This window comes from Mustela putorius, unplaced genomic scaffold, assembly GCF_011764305.1.
Source record: "Mustela putorius furo isolate JIRA1106 unplaced genomic scaffold, ASM1176430v1.1 tig00000731_pilon_pilon_pilon, whole genome shotgun sequence".
NCBI classification, from domain to species: Eukaryota; Metazoa; Chordata; class Mammalia; order Carnivora; family Mustelidae; genus Mustela; species Mustela putorius.
In genome coordinates this window covers 878,166-898,674 of record NW_025421461.1, presented here as the reverse complement: position 1 = coordinate 898,674, position 20,509 = coordinate 878,166, and the positions used below count along the sequence as shown (strand labels likewise).

The following is a 20,509-nucleotide window of genomic DNA, read 5'->3' as shown; positions in this document are numbered from 1 at the left end:
AGTGTGCTTGAGAAATGACTGATGTCAGGGTGCTCAAAGGAAAGAGTGCAGCTTTCTGGGGTGAGGCTGGGTGCGCCGGTTTCAGTCCCCGTCTTGCTTCAGCCGGAGACACGGTGAGCTGACACGCAGTCAGCACCGGTGGGCTGGACAGCCTGGCCTCAGCACGCGGGCTCCGGAGGCTTCCCCAGCCCACCGACCCACCCGTGCTGTTGATGCGGGGGTCAGCTCTGCTCCCTCTTGCTTGCATGGCCCCACCTCTTGAGAAGTGACCTGCTGTGTCCTGCCTCTGTGGAGGTGCCCTCTTGGGCCTGTGCTCTGGTGTTCAGCAGCGGCCTGCAGGTTGTGTACCACCCCCGGCCAGACTGGAACCAGACTGGATAGTGGCTCTCTCAGCAAGTCAGCAGGAGCCAAACAGAAGCACCAAGCCAGGGGCACCTGGGTGGCTCAGTGAGTTAAGCCTCTGCCTTCGGCTCAGGTCATGATCTCAGGCTCCTGGGATCAAGCCCCACATCGGGATCTCTGCTCAGCAGAGAGCCTGCTTTCCCCCCTCTCTCTGTCTGCCTACTGTGATCTCTCTCTCTCTCTGTCAAATAAATAAATAAAATCTTTAAAAAAAAAAGAAAGAAAGAAAAAAAGAAGCACCAAGCCAGAGAGGTTCATACTTACTTATACTTGGGAGAATCTTTTTTTAACAATTCCCTCTGTGGCATTTAAAAGTAAATAACAATCAGAAACCTGTTCTGTGTTAATGGAAACACAGGGAGAGCAGATACTGGGGAGGAAGCTCATGCAGTTTACACGGCTCATTGATGGTTGCAAATGGCCTGTGCTGGTGGCCTTTCCTCTCCACCTGCCAGCTGGTTCTATTTTGTGGGCAAAATTGTCAGATTATAAGGAAAGGAGGAACATTAGTTGGTGTTAACCAGCCTCACACCTCACAAACCCTGCACCTCTCTGTTACCACCTCAAACAAACCAAGGCTTTCTTCCTGGTCCTTGTCCAGGTAACATAGGACGTGGGGAACTGTGACATCTGTTCCTGAGTCACTTCATTCTCACTGTGGGGGGGGGGGTAGTATAGTCTCCTCCCATCCCCCACCTGGCAGACCTCAAGCCAAGCCACTCAAGACCTACTCAGGGCCACACTAGCCCTCGTTGTCGGTTCCAATAGACAATTCCCAAGGTGGAATCAGTGTGTGTGAAGGCTCACGCTTTGGGACCCCATCCCGGCTGGCCTTTGGTCTTTGACACAGACCACCGGTTCCTAAGCACTGAGGAGGCCCGTTTACCTCATTCCACGTCTCTCCCACACTCCGCCTCTCCCCGCTCGTACACATGGAACTGCAGACGGCTTCGTCACTTCTGTGAGTACAGGACAGTCGTGGATGGAGGCGCCCCACCCGCCTCCTGGCAGATGGCAGGGGGAGCTTCGTGGTGGGAAATTCAGCAAACCTAGCTGACACTGGTCATTGTCCACTCAAGTCCTTGGGAGAGGAACTTCTGCTTTATAGTTCATGTCTTTGTTTTGTTTTGTTTATTTTAGTCATGGACAAGAGCACGGCCCAGGGCCGAAGCCCTGCAGAGGTGGCCCGAGATGTCCTGGCTGCTGTGGGGAAGAAGAAGAAAGATGTGATCCTGGGCGACCTATTGCCGTCCTTGGCCATTTATCTGCGAACTCTGGCTCCTGGGCTCTTCTTCAGCCTCATGGCCTCCAGGGCCAGAAAGGAGCGCAAGTCCAAGACCTCCTAGTCGTGCATCTGAGCTGGGGAGGGAGAGGTGGGGAGCAGCACCTACCCGGGGCGGCGGCCTGCCTGGGCACAGCTGCATTTGTAGACACCTTCCTGGGTACTCGTCGTACGGGTGGGAAAGAGGGAGCACACACTTCTCCCGAAGCTCCCTGGCTAGCCCCTGCCAATAGAATGAGAACCCAGAAGGACAGCCACCTGCTCAGGGCTGAGGGGTGCATCTGAAGGAATAAGTGTGGAGCTGGCTTTGGGCTAAGACTCTGAAATAAATGAACGGTTAAGGGCTGTAGTCCTCAAGGGCCAAAAGCACTGTACCTCCTTTGAATTCCAGCCTGAGCCAGCTCCTCAAGAGTGTTTCAGCCTTGAAGACGGAAAACATCTTGACATCACCTGACCCGCTTCTCTCATTTGACTGATCTGGATCACAAACTGATGGTTTTGGCAGAGTCCCCCGCAGTACTCAAGGGAGCAGGCTGTGGTTTGAAGACGCCGTTGTCTGTTTCCATTTCCAGGGTCCTACAGGACATCGTCCAGCGCAACAAACGGGCTTCTGTTTGTTCTGTCTTTCCATGTAGCCCAAGTGATGCTGACTTTAGTACCTAAAAGCCATTCCCCAGTTTCCCTGTGAACTCTCCCCGGAAGCCGTGTAGACCAGGCCCCACTCCCATCAGATGAGTTTACTAAGGACACAGCAGCCAAAAGGGAGAGGAAACCCCCGCATGGTCCCACAGATGCTCTAGGGAGTCAGACTCCGAAGCCCGGCTGGCTGGGGGTTTCTAAGGCTGCAGCCGGCCCCGGAAAGAGCGGCGCTTTAGTTAGCTGTGCCTGAGGGGTGCCTACTTCCACCTGATTTATTTAAAAATACGTGGTTGAGGTTGAGTAAATCCACTTCATAGCTGATGTTTAGGATGAAGCTTTACCTATTATTGAGGCTGAAAATGGAAATGGTGGCTGTTCTGTATGGTTTCCCCAACTTGGAATAAAAATGTCCTAGCATGTCCTAGTGGCATCTTGCGCCATCTCCTAACTCTGACCCTGTTGCGCTTGTATTTTAAACAGCTGTCCCTGAAATTAAAACGGCCAAAGCCAGCCTATGGTTAGTGTCTGAGGCTCTTCAGATTCCTGGGAACAGGAGGACAAGGAGTGCAGCGTTAGATCTGGTGGTCGTCCCCAGTTCCCAGCACAGCCTGAACATTCCAGGGACCCATGGTTGGAATGTGGATAAGGACATACGGGTTGGCTCTTCATTTACTACATACACCATCTACCTCCCTCGTAACATAGAGGAGAAGGACCTCACTGTTCAGCCTGTTTGCACATCATGGGAGTGAGCGCCAGGGAAGAGCCGGCCCATGACAGCCGTAGTGGCTACTCTGAAGCCTACTCTGAAACTGACTAAAACTGTCAAGTGCATAGCGGGTCCTCAGGAAGGGGCAGCGACAAGAGGCAACTGGGCCTCTAAATGGGGACGAGAGAACATCTGTCCTTGGACACAGTTGATGAGCACTTTCACTGGGGCCCGGATCCAGGTGCTGTCCTTTCTTGTTAAACAAAATGGGCAGCAACTGGAGACCGATGTGACCTGCTGTCCTCTAAAGGACACGTGCTGAGCAGCCACATGGTGCGTCATCAGAACATGGCACCAAGTCCGCTGCTGGGTGGCTGCCTTGGGGGCCACTGGGACAGCGGTGGAGTCCACCAAGCCCCAGGCCAGGCGCGGGTCAGTACGCAGAGCCTGGAGCAGACACGAGGGGTCTCTCAACCTACACACGACACCTGAGCCAGATCCCAAACCACTGAAGTTTATTTACCTTGCATTTTTTACAGACTCACACTTTCTTAAACTTACTTTAGAAACTTTATTTTCTACCGTATAAGTAGTAAATGCAGCATAACCAACCGTTAAAATCTGGCAACTTCCAGCTGGCTGGCAGAGGCTGGGTGTGAGGTCCAGCTGGTCCTGAGGAGGTTGGCACTATCAGAGAGGTATGAAAGATGCGCTTGCACCACACAGATGCTTTTTGGCCTCAGAAATCAGGGAGACGGCTAATTAGGGCTGGTGACCTCAGTGCTCCTTAAAGTCCACGTGGCCATCTTGGGCCTCCTGTCATGCCGGGCAGGCAAAGGTGGGGCTTACTGGGCCTGCTGGAGTGGGAGCTCTCTGGACTGGGAGGGCAGCCACAGCCCTTCCCTAAGGGCGAGCGTCCCCCCTCTCCAACACTGTGCGCTGGCCAGGACCCACTCTTGCTTTCAAAGCAGTGTTTGGATACATCTGCCACCAGGGGCAGTGGTGGTTCTGCTGTTCCAGATTCTCTGTTCTGTCCTCAAGGGTTTCTTTTCCCCATTTCTCTCCTCCATGGAGTGGGGGTAGGTCAGAAAGCTGCACTTGGATGGGTTCTGCCTGCAGATATAGTTCAAAGGCACCTTGTGCTTTGCTCCGTAGGCCTCCTTGGAGCTTTCCCCAGTCCCAGCACAGAAGCAGGCGCACTTGTGCTGTGAGCCCACACCCGAGTTGGGAAAGCATAGCCGAGTGAGTTTCCAGACAGCAGCGCTGCACATCTGGCCACTGTGGAGTGGCTCACGAGTAAATAGATGGACCAGTGAGCGCACAGCTGCCTGGGCACACTGCCCGGCACCCAGCAGGCTCCAAGGACACAGTTTCCCTTCCCTTCTTCACGGGGGACGACAGCTGCAGAACCAGATGTGAACACTTTGGAGGGAGCTCATAGGCCAAGGGGAGAGACAGTCCGTGTTTGCAGGGGTCTGCTCCTCTCCATTTCTCAATGAGCTGACCCTTCCGAAGGCTCTTTGCTCTTCTCTGAAATTGGGGCGAGAGTGGGCAGTTCAAACAAGACTGCTGTAATTGGGCTGGCATGATGCACTGACGGATGTGGGCACACACAGGACTCATGTGTGGACTTTGCAGGCAAGGGCCCAGCTGACTTGGCCTTTGTTTCCCACCTGATGGTTCTTTGAGGCTCTTGCTTCGGGAGCACTGTGGCCCATCACCGAGGAGCATAACCCACTTGTCAGTGACGTCTAAGTAGGAAGGCGGCAGAAACAGAGCAGCCAGGGTCAAGGGAGGGGAAGGCCTTCCAGGCGCAGGAGGTGCGGTCCTCCCGTTCCCCTTCCTGGCCAATTTGGGCGCGGGTCACGCAGAGAGGCCTACAACACCCAAGTCCTGCCCCGCACTCCACGGCAGGCCTGAGTCCTCACCTTGGCCAGGGCCATGTAACTGAGGCGGCACCGCAGAATCTGGGCTAGTCCACCTGACAAGAATCACTTTGTTTAGCACAGCCAGAGCCAGCCTGTTTGCACTTGGCTTCTATTTCTGGTGAGGACTTCAGCTCAGCTGACCCAACGGAGACGGCTACTGCTTGTCAGCTTCCAGCCACCTCCCCTGTGAAATCTGATTTGCAGGCAGAGAGCACGGGGCTCCCTTTCCAAATCTGCACCGTTTATTACGGAGACACCTACCATTCATGGCAGCCAGCCTGGGAGCTGGCAGTCAAGACACCCACGGGCTTGTGGGCCCTGCACGTCAAGACCCGCTCTGTGCCTGGGATCACTACCAATCGACCACGGTTGCAGATGGCCAGGCTGCCGCGTCAACTGTAGTGTGCCCCCACCATCTTGCCACCCAGCCTTTAACTGAGTCATGAGTATTTCTAGGCCCCTGGAATTAAAGTTATTCCAACTCTTTGTGGACCAGAGTCCATTTTGAAGTCTTTTAAAAACTCTGGGTCTCCCCTTATAATAAATGGACCAGTCGCCACTTGAGCGCCTCGACACTTTCCCACATACCCTTTCATTATTCTCTGTTATCAGATCTTTGTGATGTGGCCTTTAAAACCAGTTTGCTTCTTAAAGAAGGACCCTTCAGGAGGAAGTGCCATGTAGCTCTTCAGGGAGGACTGAGGGCAGGTCTCAGGAAGGTTGCAGATAAGGCAGAGGACCTGACAGCTGTGTAGAAGAGAAGATCTTCCATTTATCCAACACCTCAGAGGGATGTGGACGATGGTGTGCGATAGGCCTTCTGCTGGGAGGAAGGGGCGTGGGACAGGCTCGTGTGGAAGGGGAGTGGTGGGAGGGGCACTGGGCTTGAACTCAGGGTCCACATCAGGAACAGCTTTGATGCTTTGAAAAAAATGCAGCTGGGGGCGCCTGGGTGGCTCGGTGGGTTAGGCTGCTGCCTTCGGCTCGGGTCATGATCTCGGGGTCCTGGGATCGAGTCCCGCGTCGGGCTCTCTGCTCGGAAGGGAGCCTGCTTCCCTCTCTCTCTCTCTCTCTCTCTGCCTGCCTCTCCATCTACTTGTGATTTCTCTCTGTCAAATAAATGAATGGAGTCTTTGAAGGGAAAAGGAAAAAAAAAAAAAAAAAAAAAAAAATGCAGCTGTTCCCCCGTGGGGCCTTCTAAATCCAAATCTGCACAGGAGGTTCCAGGCCCAAGTCTTCCACGTGGCCCCACACAGAAACCCAGTGACCTCTAGGCCTCGTCACTGGATCCTGCCATGGCCCCAAAAGGCATTTAGCAGCGCTGGCCTTGAAAACGAGGCCAGCGTGAGGTGAGACGTGAGAGTGAGACCGCTCAGGGTGGGGGTGGGGGGGTGTCCGTGCTGACCTCGCTCAAAGTCCTGCTCCTGCTGTGGGCAGTCACGGAAAGAGAAGACACCTGAAGTTGAAATTCTCATAATTTTAATGGTCAATAGCTTGTGGTTGGCTCTGGATGGTACAGTTAAACAACAGACTTAAAGACCTCCCCCCCCAACCCCGCAAGCGCATTCATACCCCCTCCGTAGCGTTGCTGCAGTCAACATTCCACCACCCGCTCAGACTCCCACAGCTCAGACCCCCCGCGGGTTACGGGAATCCACATCTTAGTGTAATGAGCTGAAAACCCTTGGTACGCCTGTGATCTGTGTTATTTTTTTTTTTTTAAATAACAACTATTAAACCAAACCCCTTCCCAGGCTCCGCCGCCTCACAGAGCAAAAACTGTTGCTGTGGCCATCTGACTCCTCGGGTCGTCTCTCGTGGGCTGGGTCGTTTGCTTCTCTCCCCGTCCTATTGCAATCATACGGCATAGAGTTCGTAAATCTTCTTTACACAGTACACCAGGGCGGCCAGTGCTATCGTGTTGTGCAGTCTCTTTCTGTGCAAGTCGTCCTTCCGGACCAGCACCACCGGGGTGGAGGAAGTGAGTGTGTGCAAGGGCAGACGGGACAGTTTGTAGGCGTCGTACTCCACCTGGTACTTGCAGCAGGGGTCAAACTGCCAGGAGATGCCGTAGAGGGTGCAGCAGGCCAGGCTGAGCACGCCGGCGGGCAGCGAGATGTAGTGGGAGTAATCCAAGGGCAGGGCCAGCGGGGTGAAGAGACAGGCGGTGCCCGCCAGCACGGTGGTCTTGTGCAGGCAGTTGCCCACGGTGATCCAACGGGCCGTCTCGTCGCCGATGCGCGTGGGCTCGATCACGATGTACTTGTACTGCGCTTCCAGTGCCTGCTCCAGCTCGTACTCGAACTGGTCTTGGGCATTCTCCCCGTTGTAGATCTCGTGCACGATGTAACAGTCCGTGGCCGACAAGCTCACCCTTGGGGAAGCGGGGGAAAGAGGAGACAGTGAGACCGCTGAGAAGCACGCGCCCCACTTCCGTGCCGAGACACTGGGGACAAGTCCGTGGCCGCAGCCTGGGCACCTGGCTCAGCAGTCAGCCCGAGCTCTAGAGGCCACCATGTCTCGCTTATGGTCTTATTGTCCCTGGAACCCAATATACAAGGTAGTCACTGAAGAATTTTTTTTCTCCTGAGAGAAAATGGCAAAATGCAGAGACACAGGAGGAGGAGTACCCAGATCTCTAAGGGGATGACCGCCGGCGATGTGCACCAGGCCTGGCAGGCAGACCAACGCAGTGGACTGAGTGGACAGAGCTAAGTCTGCAAAGGAGCCACAAGGAAGAAAGAGTGTTTCGGCCCAGAATAACATCCACGCAGAGGCCCAAGGTCGGCAGGATGAAATGTGCTCTTGGTTAACCAGAGCAATGGAGGGAGGAGGCTTCTTCAACGGAAACCAACAGACCTGAGGCCAATAGTGCCAAACACCCTGCCCTCTGCAAGGGTCAAAAGCAGTCATCCCTGCCCCACAGAACAAAAGACTGATAGGGTCGTCCTCGCCTCAGATGACTGAGAACAAAACTCCTCTGGCTGTCACAGGAGGACAAGCTGCACAAAGCACCCCCGGCCAGCAGCCCCGAGAACACAGGCACACAGCTTAGAAAAAGCAGCCCTCTGATCTCATTAGGAAAAGACAAGGCCTCAAGAAGAGTGACAATGAAATTCAGTGTAAGGGGGACACACGAAGGACCCCCAAAGGTTCCTGGCCATTCTGACCCTGTGCGTTCAGGACTCTGTATTTATCGCCAGGAAACGCTCCTCCCACTCACATAAGAAATACTGTTCACGGGTCGCCTGGATGGCTCAGTGGGTTAAGCCTCTGCCTTCAGCTCAGGTCATGGCCTCAGGGTCCTGGGATCAAGCCCCACATCGGGCTCTCTGCTCAGTAGGGAGCCTGCTTCCCCTCATCCTCTGCCTATTGGTGATCTGTCAAATAAATAAAATCTTAAAGAAAGAGAGAAAGAAAGAAAGACAGACAGACAGACTGTTCACAAAGACCCACTTCAAGTGGCTGAGCTGATCCAACATCCCCCCCGGGACTAGGGATGGGTGACCTGACCCTCACTGGCAGAAGACAAATCTGGAGGCTCAGGGATGGACGACTCAGCTGTGAATCAAGGCCACAGAGCTGGCTCATGGGCCACGGGGGGCATTTGAGGCGGTTTCGGGATTCTGTTTGACGTCTCTCCAGTGCAAACTTTGCATCCAAAGCAGAATCTTTCCACACCCCTGATGGGCTAACCTAAATATAGACCCGTACACGCCTTGTCATTTCCATTTGGCTTGTTTCAGCCTGTCCAGATCTTTCTGAATTTCCATACCGCCTTCCAGTGTATACCGTTTCTCTTAGTTTTGTGTTCTCAGTTCATCCAGTAAAAAGCCTTTATACCAGCCTCCGGGAGGACACTGGTAGATGCAGCTCTAGAAGCTGGATCAAGTCACTTAACCCTGTTACTAGGCAGCACAGAACACCTTTCACGTGCCTCAGTGAAAAGCAGCCCCCTGTCCCTGGGCTGGTCAGACCATCATGAACAAGAGAATGTCCAGGGACCCCCATCTGGCTCCTGGTGCCCCCACCTGAGCCCATGCCCTTCTAACTGGGGCTCTGGACCAGTGTACTGAGCCCATCCTCCTGAGCTCTGCTTGTCCAATGAGTCGCACAGCCCTACGTGATCAAGGACACAAGGTCCACCGGTCCCCCCCACATCCCGGAGCACACAAGCAGCGGCCACTCTGAGGAAAGCAACAGGGGAGCCGGGCTCAGAGCGTCCTCGTCACGGACCGGGCACATTAAGAACAACTGAAAGCTTTTAAAACAAGGTCACCCCCAAATCTCTAGGTCCCAGCCCTCCTTCAAAGGTGACCTGCTAAGTGTGGTGAAAACTGGATTGTCGGGGGGGGGGTACGCTTTGAGAAAAAAGGACAGGCGATGAGAGAGTGGGACCACTGAGCACTCCCTCCAGTTACTCCCAGGCAGGATTCAGCATAATAAAAACTATTTTTAGCCAACAAATAAGCAAACCTAAGAGGCAAAGAGTTTCACCCTGTTAGAAAAACAAGTGCTCAGTACTCTCCTATGGTCACATCAGAAATGAAAAGTCACTGGTAATGGCATGACCGCCCCCGAGTGCAGGGGGAGGGGCATCCTCCAGGAGGGGCCTCCATTCCTAGGTGGGAACCACTCTAGCAAAAGGCACTGGCTGGGACTTGGGCAGAGGGAACTCTTTATTCTGAAAAAGTAACTGTAATTAAGTTGGGCTCAGGGGAGCCTCCTAATTAAATCACAGGCCCTAATTAAACGGTGTGCACTGGGGAGAAGTTGTGCACTGGGGGGGTCAGACGAGCAGCCTCCTAAACGCGGGCCATCGCCGGAACAGCTCACTGCGGTGAGCCAGTACTTGGGGCTGCCTCTCCGGGAGGAGTTAATGAGCTGTTTCCGGAAGAATCCACCGGAAGTAGATGAGACAGGAAAAGGAGGGTTTCCCCGTTCAAGGCCTCCATTTGGTTTGAATTCAGGGAGGGGAGTCGGAGTTCATTTCAGTTCTTACTCCTGGGCAGGACTCCGCACTTTAGAAGTCACCTGGAGCAAACAAGCACACCTAAGAGGCAGAGTCTCACGCTGGCTGGAGACGTCCCAGCGGAAATGGAAGTCACTGGTCACAGGGTGACTGGCCCCGTGTGCACAGGACCCGGGAGAGGACTGGCTCCCAGGCAGCCCCGGCTTCCCTTGTGTTCTCAAGCGGTTTAGAGGAGGCAGTTCAACTCACTGTGCATCCCACTATCAAAGCGAGGCCAGGGATGCCTTTCTGGCCACAAAGTCCCTCCAGAACATTTAAGGCAAAACCTGGGTGTCAAGGTTGGGACTACAGAATGTTCCTGCCCAAACCGCAAATCTACCTTAGCATATAGTGCCCTCTCTGCCCAGCAGACTGTAGTCATCCTGAACAAGCCAAGCACAGAACAGTGATATAGTATGTGATCTTTAGTGTACTTTAAAAAAGGTATACGTTTGTTTTTAGGGTCTTTTAGGTGGCTCAGCTGGTTAAGCATCTACCTTTGGCTCAGGTCATGATCCCAGGATCCTGCATTGGACCCCTGCTCAGCGGGGAGCCTGCTTCTCCCTTTGCCTCTCACCCCACTTGTGTTCTCTCTCTAAAATAAATAAAACCTTAAAAAAAAAAAAAAGGTGTATATTTGCTTTTAAACATGCAGAACCTTTCTGGATACACAAAGACCTGGGATGTACGACCATCATTGGGGAGAGGAATGGAGTGGCTCCAGAGAGAAAAGAGGAGCCCTTTTACCAAATACAATCCATGGTACTTAGGGTACAAGGTCGTGCTCCTAAACCCCCTATGCCAGTGCTGACATCAATTTGCTTGGTGATCTCTAAACTGGCCAGCAGAGCAGAGCATGAACCCGTCCAAGCTGGAGGGGCTGCTGTGGGTGCTGCCCCAGGGTCATGGGCCCTTATGCCTGGGGCTCTCCTATCGGCCCCCCTCACGCTCCCTTCACCCAGAGTGGGCCTGAGACCCTTCCCTTTCCTCCTCTGAATCTGCCCTGGCAGTGGTGAAGACAGGGTCTTCAGCGGAGTTCCCAGAGAACACTGGCTTTCCAGTGAGAAGGGGGCCATAACGAAGAACCAGGCCACCGAACTCGACTCCCTGGATGTGGGCACCCTCTTTGCACCTGGCAGCCTGCCCAGCATGTGGCCCTGCGGTGCCCTCCACCGTCGGGAAGCCGGTCTCGGGGGACTCCGTAATTACCAGAGTAGTCTCAAACCCAGATCCCCAAAGTCTGGAGATACCTCCCCCAAAATCAGAGCTGTGCAAAAATGTTCCAAGCAGCACCGTGTGGGGAGAGCAGCACTGCTACGAAGAGACCGCTAATTGGGCTGCTCCTCCACCGGGCAGGGAACGGATAGCCGAATCCCTCACTGGGGAGAAAGCAGGGACACGTGTGGACGTTCGGAATGCACACAGCGCTGCCGGAGAAGCTGCCACTGAGGAGGGTCCTCATGTGTGCTAACTGCGAAGAAAAGCAAGGAAATGACGTCATGAGCGAGGAGGGGGCCTCTGCCTGCGGCAAGGGACACATGGGCCAGGGTGATGCTAGTTTTCTACTTAAGCTGAGCAGTGAGCACATGAGTTTACTGCCTCCAAATCATGGTGACACACACATAAAACGTACCGTCCTGACCATTTGTAAGCGCACAGTTCAGTAGTGTTCAGTACCTTCCCGCTGTGGCGCAAACAAGCTCCAGGACGGTTTCCGCCTGCACAACTCTGCCCCCGCGAAACAACAGCTCCCACCCCTACCCCCACCCTTCGACTTTGTGTCCTTCAGAGCTGGACAACATTGGGTACCACATGTAAGTCAAATCATACAGTATCTGTCCTCCTACAACTGGCTTACTCAACTTGACACCACATTTTCAAGGGTTACCCATGTTACACGCCATGAGTCAGGAGTTCCTTTCCCTTTAAGGATGAATAAAAGAATATTCCATCTAGTGTCTATACACCTGTTCATCCCCCAATCACGCCTGGGCTACCTCCTCCACATCCCCGCTATTGGGAATAATGCTTCTGTGAACACGGTATAAAACTATGTGCTCAAGTCTCTGTTTTTCATTCTTTTGGATCTATGCCTGGAGGCTGCACTGTTGGCTCATATGGGAATTCTACTTTTCACTTCTTGAGGAACCGCTGCACTGTCCCCCACCATGGCTGCATCCCTTTGCGTTGCACCCAAAAGGGCATGAGGGGTCCAACTGCTCCACATCCTCACCAACGCTTACACCGGTCTGTTTTGTTTTTAACAGCAGGCATCCTGATCTGTGGTTTTGATTTATACTTTTTAAATAACAGCTTTATTGAGACAGAAGTCACCCATTTGGAGTGTACAATCCGGTGGCTTACTGCCTTCCCTGCGTTGTGCAACAGACGCCATGATCAATTCTGGAGCATTTCCATCACCCCAAAAAGAAACTCCATCGCTCCCCGTTTCCTCCAACCCTCCCCAGCCCCTGGCAAGCATCAATCCACACACTGACTGGATGGACTCCCTTGTTCTGGACGTTCTGTATAAACGCCATCGTGCCTGTGGCTGCCTGGGCCTGCCTGCTTTTGTTTAGAACAGTATTTTCAAGGGTCAGACATACGATAGCAAGTTTATGACTTTCACATGTTAGAAACATACTTTTGATGTGTTTAATGTACAGTTTTTAAAAATCCAAGACAAAAGATCTGGAGGGAAGTATGGAAGTTCAAAGATGCTGGACACGAAGAAAAGTCAACAGGGGTTTTCTTTGGATGGTGGCCTACCAGGTGACTGACGTTTTATTTTCCTGCATAGGTTTCTGTACTTTTCAAAAGCAGAAAACAAACACACATATGCTTCTTTTATAATGCGGAAATGAATCGCCAGCTTTCTGTCAAAAAGAAAACTCCTGTTTGATAGCCCTGTATCTCTCGGGGTGACGAGACTGCACAGCCGAGACGAGCAAGAGGGAGCCCAGTCCCAGTCCCAGCAGCGACTCTCTGCCTCTGTGTGGACGAAGGAGCGTGTGCTGCCGGAGAACGAGCCCACCACCGCGGGTCGGGGCACAGGCAGCATCTCATGGCTGGGGTACCCTGCTGGTCTCAGCCCTCTACAGTTCTGCCAGTGAGCAGGAGGAAAATTTCATTTCCGTCGCCTCAAGCAAGCACCAGCCAAGGCACCGTGCAGGCCACCATCACTTTTTGGTCCTGGCAGAACAGGAAGAGGCTAATCTAACAGCAGCGGAAGCGCTTGCTTTGGGCTTACTTCCTGGGGCGGGCCCTGGGCTCCCAGGCGGGCCTGGGCTGGGAGCTCCGGTCTGAACGACAAAGGATGTCAACTCGGAGCTCTGGGAGGCAGACTGTGTTTTCACCCGGCCTGAATGTGACAGATCACCAACACACAGTAGTGGAAGTGCATTTGAAATGAGTGACAGGAGAAGAACAATTACAGTAATTAAGACAACGCCTGGGTGAAAAATTAAACTAGGTCCATATGTCAGGTTGCTTTCCACCCAGTAAGCATGTGGCCACTTCATTACCTGTGCTCTGGGAGGTGCTGGACTATACCTCGACCTCCAGAACTAGAACGTACTTCTGGCTAACCAAAAAGTGCCTCCTGGGGAGCCAAAGAAAGCGGCAGGATTCTGTGTTGTGGCTTTAAAGGCCAATCCGGACAGCAAGGCACAGGCATGTAGCCCCGAATGTTGAGGATGATTCCAAACAGGCCGAGGTACAGGTACCCGACATGTTCATGTGTTTCAGAGAGAGCCCCGCACACCGAGGGGGGGGGTGTCCGGAGACCTGGATTCTAGTTCCCACTCGGTAACTCGCTGGCTTTGTCGCCAAGGGCAGAAGCCCTTGCTGCTCTAAGCCACGTTGCCTGGGGTCAAACAGGGCAAAGGCTCTAGCTCTTCCCAAGTGAGTGCCACAGCGAGGGCGGAATGGGGTGGGCTCTGCCAACCCAGGTGACAGCTGCAAAACACACCCCAGTTAAGTGTGTTTTGGCCCACGCAGCTGTTTGTAAATTTAAATTAACTAAAACTGTCAAGTACAAAATCCACTTCCTTAGACGCAGCGGCCATACCTCGAACCGTCCGTGGCCACCTGCGGCTAATGGCTACCCTAATGGACAGCACAGAGACAGGACATTTCTGTTATGGCAGAAAATCCTACGGATCAGCACCGAGCTGAAGCACTCCTGCGACTCTATTAAGCTTACTGGCTCTCCCTAGAACTCCGTGGCCCATAACGCCGCTGCTGGCAGCAGGGACAGAACACAGAGGCAGCTGGGAGGTGCCCGAGGTTCGCTCTGTGGAGGACCTCCCACCTCCTCCCACTGCCTCCACTCACTGAGGCCCTGTACACAGAAGCCCAGCTCCAGCTTGGCCTCGGACTCCCCGCCCATACAAGAGCATCCTGCCCTTCGCAAAGCTGGGCCCGAGCTGGAATGGGGTCTAAAGCACGGAATCCCCGAGGCGCAAAGTATCGCCGCTGGAACCAGACCGCTCCCGTCAATCCAGGAAGACGGAACGTCGTGCCTGAGGAGGATGAACCCCAGCAGATGACTTTAACTTGCAATATCCAATTTCCGGGATCAGAACCTGTGGCCGAGTGCGCCGACTCCACCTTCCGGTAGGCAGTTGGGGAGAACCCCCACACCCAGACTCGGGCATGGATGGCTACCTGTGCACCTCGGCCACGGCCAGGAGGAACAAACATTTTCACCACACACCGGAGCCACAGAGGCAGTTTTCCAAGACAAAAAAAAGTACCCCAGGCCACTAAGGGTCCTCAGCTCTAGAAGGAAAAGCTCAGATCAGAATGAGGAGAATGTCACTCCCAGAAAGTGAGCCACCTGCCTTCATGGCTTGTGGCGCATCTGTTCAACTGGACCAGGACTAAACCCTCCACCAGCCACCCAGGACCACACTCTCCGACTCACATATTAAAGCCACGCTGTCAGAACAGCACGACCAAGTCCTGGGAAAGAAGGTATCTGGTACAGAAAGAGGAAGACACAATCCCACAGACCTGACTGCTTAAAAACATGGGCAGGCGGCCGCACAGGCCAGGGGTTCCCCCGAACACCTGAGCATCTAGTCCAGTATGCCCGGCCCTCTGGACACCCCAGGTCTTTGAGCAGCGCTGCTGCCTTGCATCACGAGGAATATCAGATCAAGCATATGTTCACATGATGGGAAGAGCGGGAGCTGAGAGTACGTGGCTATACTCACATTCCAACCATCACGGAGAGCTCAGGGACGCCCCGAGGCCCTGAGGGAGTGAAGACAAGCGGCCCAAGTAGGACGGGCGGGCCCGTCTAGGAGCTGGTCCGGGGCGGCACCCAAGTGGCAGAACACACAGATACCTGCACTGTGCCTTCCTAGATGGGCAAGTGTGTCTCAAAGACGCCGACAGGCCAAGTGGCAATCTGTTTCGTGTGCTCGCTGCCAGTGTGCTGAATTCTGGACAAGAATTCAGGTTACAGCTCAGAGTCTGATGTTCTTCATTACAAACACTGTTGAGTCCCTGGATTTAACGGAGTGGAGAGAAAAATCAACATGCGAGCAGCTAGCATTTTGCTATTTCCACCCCTCTCCTCCTTTAGTCTAGACCAGCGCTGTTGCATCACTAGAACTTTCTGCAGTGACGGAAGTGTTCTAAATCTGCCCTACCCAATGTGGTAGCCCCCCAAGCCCCATGTGTCTACTGAGCACTTGAAATGGGACTGACTCGTATGACTGAGAAGCTGAATTTTTTCATCTTATTTTTATTTAATTTTTTAAGATTTTTTTTTTTTAAAGTAATCTCTACACCCAAGGTGGGGCTCAAACTCCCAACCCCAAGATCAAGAGTCACACGCTCTACTGACTGAGCCAGCCAGGCGCCCCTATTTTTAATTTAAATTTAAATGCCACATGTGACTAGTGGCTACTGAATGAACACAGCTCTTGACTCAAGAACCCGGTAAAGAATTCACACATCGTGTATTCTGAAGCGGACTAATACACAGCTGATGTCTGAAATTGTGGTGGACGGTACAGTCCTGGGCAGGGCCTTTAAGTACAAGTCATGCTTGGGAGTTTGCAGCCACTTGGCAAATCTGGAAAGTTTGCCCAAAGTTTTGCTCTGCTCCAGCTCCTGCCCCAAACCAGGCAAAGTGTCCTTTGCTTTCAGTATAAAACAGACTCCAACTGGGTGTGTCAAGTAATTCTGGAAAGTGGTCTTCCAATGTTAAGCTGATATTTGGGTTAGCACAGATGTGACATGGAACAAACTCATTTAAGAGAGCCATAAACACCCTATTTCAGTCCTAAGAGCCAATAATATGCTTGGGCCCCTTAATCTACAGTGCTGGGCAATCAATTAATCCAGCCTGCCCCTCCCAGTCTTTCCACCCACTGAGCAGGAATGGAGGTGTGCCCAGAAGTTAGCTAGCTGGCCCGGCAGCGGGTTATGTTTCCATCCCCTGCTCAGCGTGGGAGGATCTTAGGGCAACTGGGCTCCGACGAATGACTCCTCCAACAGAGCCGGGTTAGGGCCTCCCCAAAAAGGCAACTAGAAAGGTTCCCCAGCCACACACCATGATATTTGAAGGAGGAGAGATGGGGCCACCTGAACCATAAAATCTGCTGCCCCATTCCTGGGGCATCTGCATGTGCGAGCAGAGCCTTCGGCTCCAGGCCAAAGGTTGCAACCTGCACACCTAGGGAGACTAGGTAGGTAACTGCAGTGAGTCAAGTTGTCAGGTGAGTAATGAACTAGAGAGCACTTGCCCTGACCAAAAGCAGTCCGCCACCACTCAGCTTTTCAAGTAGAGTTTTGCGTGAAATCTTCCAACTTTTAAGTACTGGCAACTGATTTAAATTCTCTTTAAAACCTGAGGATCGAAAAAAAAAAAAAAAAAACCCAAAACCTGAGGATCGACAGTCAAGGGCTGGATTCAGCCTATGGGCTGCTAGTCTGCAAACTCAGTTTTGAATTAATGCCTGTCTCCAACCAAGGAGATAATATCCCCAGTATCTGATTTCTTAGATCAATAAAAGCTTAACTTGTGCTAGCACAGCCCTTGTATGATGTCTGGGGCATTCCCATTTGGCCCTTCTAGCTGTTTTTATCCAGTAAGGAGAAATGCCTTTCTCTCAGCTACTCTGGCTTTTCTAAGCAGGATTAATGGTCGCATTTAAGATCCTGAAAACGTTTGCCAGGTTTAAAGGCCATCGAGGTCACTTCTTGAACTTCTTCCTATGGTCTGATCTAAGAAATACTACATTGGAGTTGGAAAAACAAAAATATCTGCTTGCCATTCACTGCTTTTCCACGGAAGAGGAAATGCAGAGCAGACAACGCTGGATAACTCTGAGCTTAAGATAGCTGGCCTACCACAACTACCAAACAGGAAGACTCTTCCCAACGAGAAAACCATCTGCAGGCAACAGCAAGGAAGAAAAGGAATAATGAGGATAGTTGGGTGGGAGGGGAGGGGAAGGCGGGGGGTGGGGGAGACACTGTTCTGTTTAATAAGCTTCTCCAAAGAGACAAAACACACAAACACAAAACTTTCTTGCTGACCTCGGCTATACCAAGCAAGCCAAAACAAAATGGACAGAGCAGCTGAATTCAGGCGACTCCACCAATACACATCCTTCCCCAAATTTCTAGTAGCTGAACAGCTTCTAGTGGCTTCTAGCTGAAACTGCTTTCTCGAAGAACTGTAACTTCAACCCGAAACACAAAAACTCTAACAATCTCATCTTCTAGAAATCAGTTCTCCAAATCGAGATCCACCTCGGAAGAAACAAGCCCCTAGCTCCCTACCCACTCATCATTCATTAAGAAAGGTCACTTTAAAGGACTTCCACAGCAGGGGGCTTGCAGAGAACCCTCGAAAAGTCGCAAGAATCAGAGGGTTCGAGGAAGCGGCCGGCTCTCGGTCCGGGAGACACACTGGGGAAGGTTAAAGCTACCCTGATAACCGTGCAGACCGCACTACCGTCCCACAGCTGGCCCATTCCATGCAGGCTTCCCTTCCTTTTCCTTCCCCGGAGCCATCCCTCATCACGTCAGGAGTCGTGGCCGAAATGGCCACGCTGGTGGCCAGGCAGGACGGGAGCTTCGGACGCTGCCCGACCGCGGGATGCTAGGCGGGTCCCTTGGGCCTGCACGGGGCTCCCGGTACTTCCCGCGTGGCCTGGCCCCGACCCCGGCCCCTGTATGGCCGCGGCCCACCTCTCCCGGCCCCGCATCGTCACCTCCCCGGACCCCTCCGCGGAGGCCGCTTCAGCCGGGCTAGAGCGGGCGCCGGATCCCACCCAGATCCTGGATCGGCCAGAGCAGGAACCCCGCGTGCCTCGCAGGAGTACGAGGAGGGCGGGTGGGCGAGAAAGGGGAGCCCGGGGACGAAGGCAGGGACAGCGGTGCAGCCCCAGGAGGCCTCACTGGCTTCCAGGTTCCCGACCCACTCGCCCTGGAAAAGCAACAGGCCCCCGGATCTCACCTCTCTCGGGCGCTGCCGCCACTGCTGCCCGGGCCAAGACGCCTCCTTCCCCAAGCGGCCATCTTGGAGACACTCAGCTCGCAAATGTCTCGCGCCAAGGCGGCCTCGGGATAGTGGGCGGACTGAAGGGAAATGTAGTCCGGGCCACAGCCCCGGTCTGCGCAGAAGGCGGAAATCGAGCCCTTCGGGACTACAATGTCCAGAATACGCCGCGCGCGCCGGAAGCCCCGCCTCTTTGAGGTTGCCTGGAAAGTGTAGTTCTCAAACCAGGCGGAGTGGAAGGAAGCACCCTGGGAGGAGTCCTACTCAGGGCACCTTTTTAGAATTTAAATTCCCAGAGTTCACAGATTAGGAGTCACAGGCGCCCGCCCGCTCGTATGGCCTTGGGCTTCAGGAGCAAATAGCTGAAGGAGAATGGAAAGAAAGTGCCTACAACTCCCAGACCACCGCGCGGGAGGCGTCCGGCCGCTGCCCGCTGCAGTCGCCGAGGGGCGCCGCGCTTTCTGCGGGGCCTGCCCTCAGCTTCCCTGTCCTACCCGTGCTCGCCGCCCTCGTGCTCGCCCGGCTGCCGGCGTGTCCAGCCGGCACCTTCGTCTCGCCCTCCGCGAAGGCGGCCCGCTGTGCCCTTCACAGCGGCCTCTGCCCCCTAAGGTCACCGAGGGGCCGGAGGCGCCACGGGCCTTTCTCAGAGGCCCTCGCTACTCCCGCTCCATTCCCCCCAGTTCCCTGGACTCGGCGGATGCTTTGGGGACCAGACAGAGGCGGTCCCTTCTGTCATGAAAGTTCCCGCTTACACCCTGTTGAAATCGAGATCTCAACAGAAAGAAGAGAAGAACTCCAACATGTGATCATTGCTATGAAACAAACGGTCTTGTGCAGAGAAAAGCCTATTTTAGATGGGGCCCGTGAGACCCTTTAGTCTCCACCGCACAGCCCACTCCTATCTTGGTGCGGGGACGTGAACATAATCTCCTAATTCGATGTCTTTGAGAGTATATGGTGGGCAAATCGCCCCACCTGAGCCGGGCTCAGGACCTGGCATTTCCCTGCCTGGACCCTGCCCGAAAGAGTCAGGAAACGGGACCCAGTGATTCCTAGTTGCTGCTCCCATGGACCTTTGGGCTATTTGGAGGAGGAGCGTTTCGCAGTGTTGGAACTTGTAGTCCCTCTCCTGCTTTCGGCAGACAAGGATACAACACGTTAGTTGGTTCCATAAATATTTGAGCAACTCTTGTATGGCAAAATCGGCTCCAGATTCCCAGATAGGAAAAAGCACAGTGCCTGCTGTCAGCATCCAAGCCTGTAGGAACTCAGCACTCCCGGGCACAGGGCTGTCAGGTGTTGATGGCACTCTTAGCATCAAAGAGAGGATTCATCTGTATCTCCTTCCAGCTCACGGTCCACAATAGATTTAAATGCTTGACCTCCTCTCACAGTCCCTCATTACCTATATGATGAAATTCAAGCTCCTTAGCACAATCTAGAGGCCCCTCTGTGGTTTGGAGGTTGCCCAGCTTGCCAGCTTCAACTGCCTCTCCTTCCTGCCTGGAAACTGCCAGGCTAGCAAATCCGGAGCAAATCCAGGCTTCCCCTAAAATATCTTTCTCTGTCAGCCAACTAGCCTTTAGACTTTGGGCCTGATTGGTACCTCGGAAGTGCCCGCTTAGGTCACACAACCCTGCCTCGTGGTGCCAGTGTGTATGCAACCTGTCGGTAGAGACTGCTGGACAAGTACCATGCTGCTTCTTCATCACCTACAGACCTGTTTTCTCTGGACCAGTGTGGGGATGCAGAGGGTCTCTCGGGATTTTAGAACAGCTGAGTGTGAAGCCTGGCGCCACACTCTGCTTCCAGGGCTACTTCTACAACTACTTGCTCAGTTTCCTTGTTTGTCAAGTGGGGGTGATATTAGTGCCCTGCCTCACGGGACTGCTCTGAGCATTACATATGATACATGCGTGGAACTTGTACATACATGTTACACCGGTACCAGTAACAACGGGTGGTGATGTTCCGCCAAGCCCTGCTGTAAACATGTTAAGTGATTTAACTATTA

The 20,509-nt window shown here is 53.5% G+C and overlaps 2 protein-coding genes across 4 annotated transcripts in view; one reads left to right on the top strand and one right to left on the bottom strand.

The window, feature by feature from the left end:
* Positions 1–2,747, top strand: part of DHRS7B (dehydrogenase/reductase 7B) — a 58,762-nt gene extending 56,015 nt beyond the window's left edge. For both annotated transcript variants that reach the window (XM_004776476.3, XM_004776477.3), the window contains exon 7: positions 1,543–2,747. In XM_004776476.3, coding sequence (XP_004776533.1) covers positions 1,543–1,748 — 206 coding nt within the window. In that variant the 3' untranslated portion in view covers positions 1,749–2,747. The remainder of the gene's footprint in view (positions 1–1,542) is intronic.
* A 3,675-nt stretch (positions 2,748–6,422) lies between these two features.
* On the bottom strand, positions 6,423–18,567 carry TMEM11 (transmembrane protein 11). Of its 2 annotated transcripts, none has more exons than XM_004776473.3 (2): positions 18,454–18,567; positions 6,423–7,334 (listed from the first exon to the last, which is right to left on the bottom strand). In XM_004776473.3, the coding sequence occupies exons 1-2, from the start codon at positions 18,513–18,515 to the stop codon at positions 6,818–6,820; spliced, it is 579 nt and encodes a 192-aa protein (XP_004776530.1). In that variant the 5' UTR covers positions 18,516–18,567; the 3' UTR covers positions 6,423–6,817. The 2 variants fall into 2 exon arrangements, with proteins under 2 accessions (XP_004776530.1, XP_004776531.1); XM_004776474.3 differs by lacking the exon at positions 18,454–18,567 and adding an exon at positions 15,191–15,467.
* Between the last annotated feature and the right edge of the window lie 1,942 nt (positions 18,568–20,509).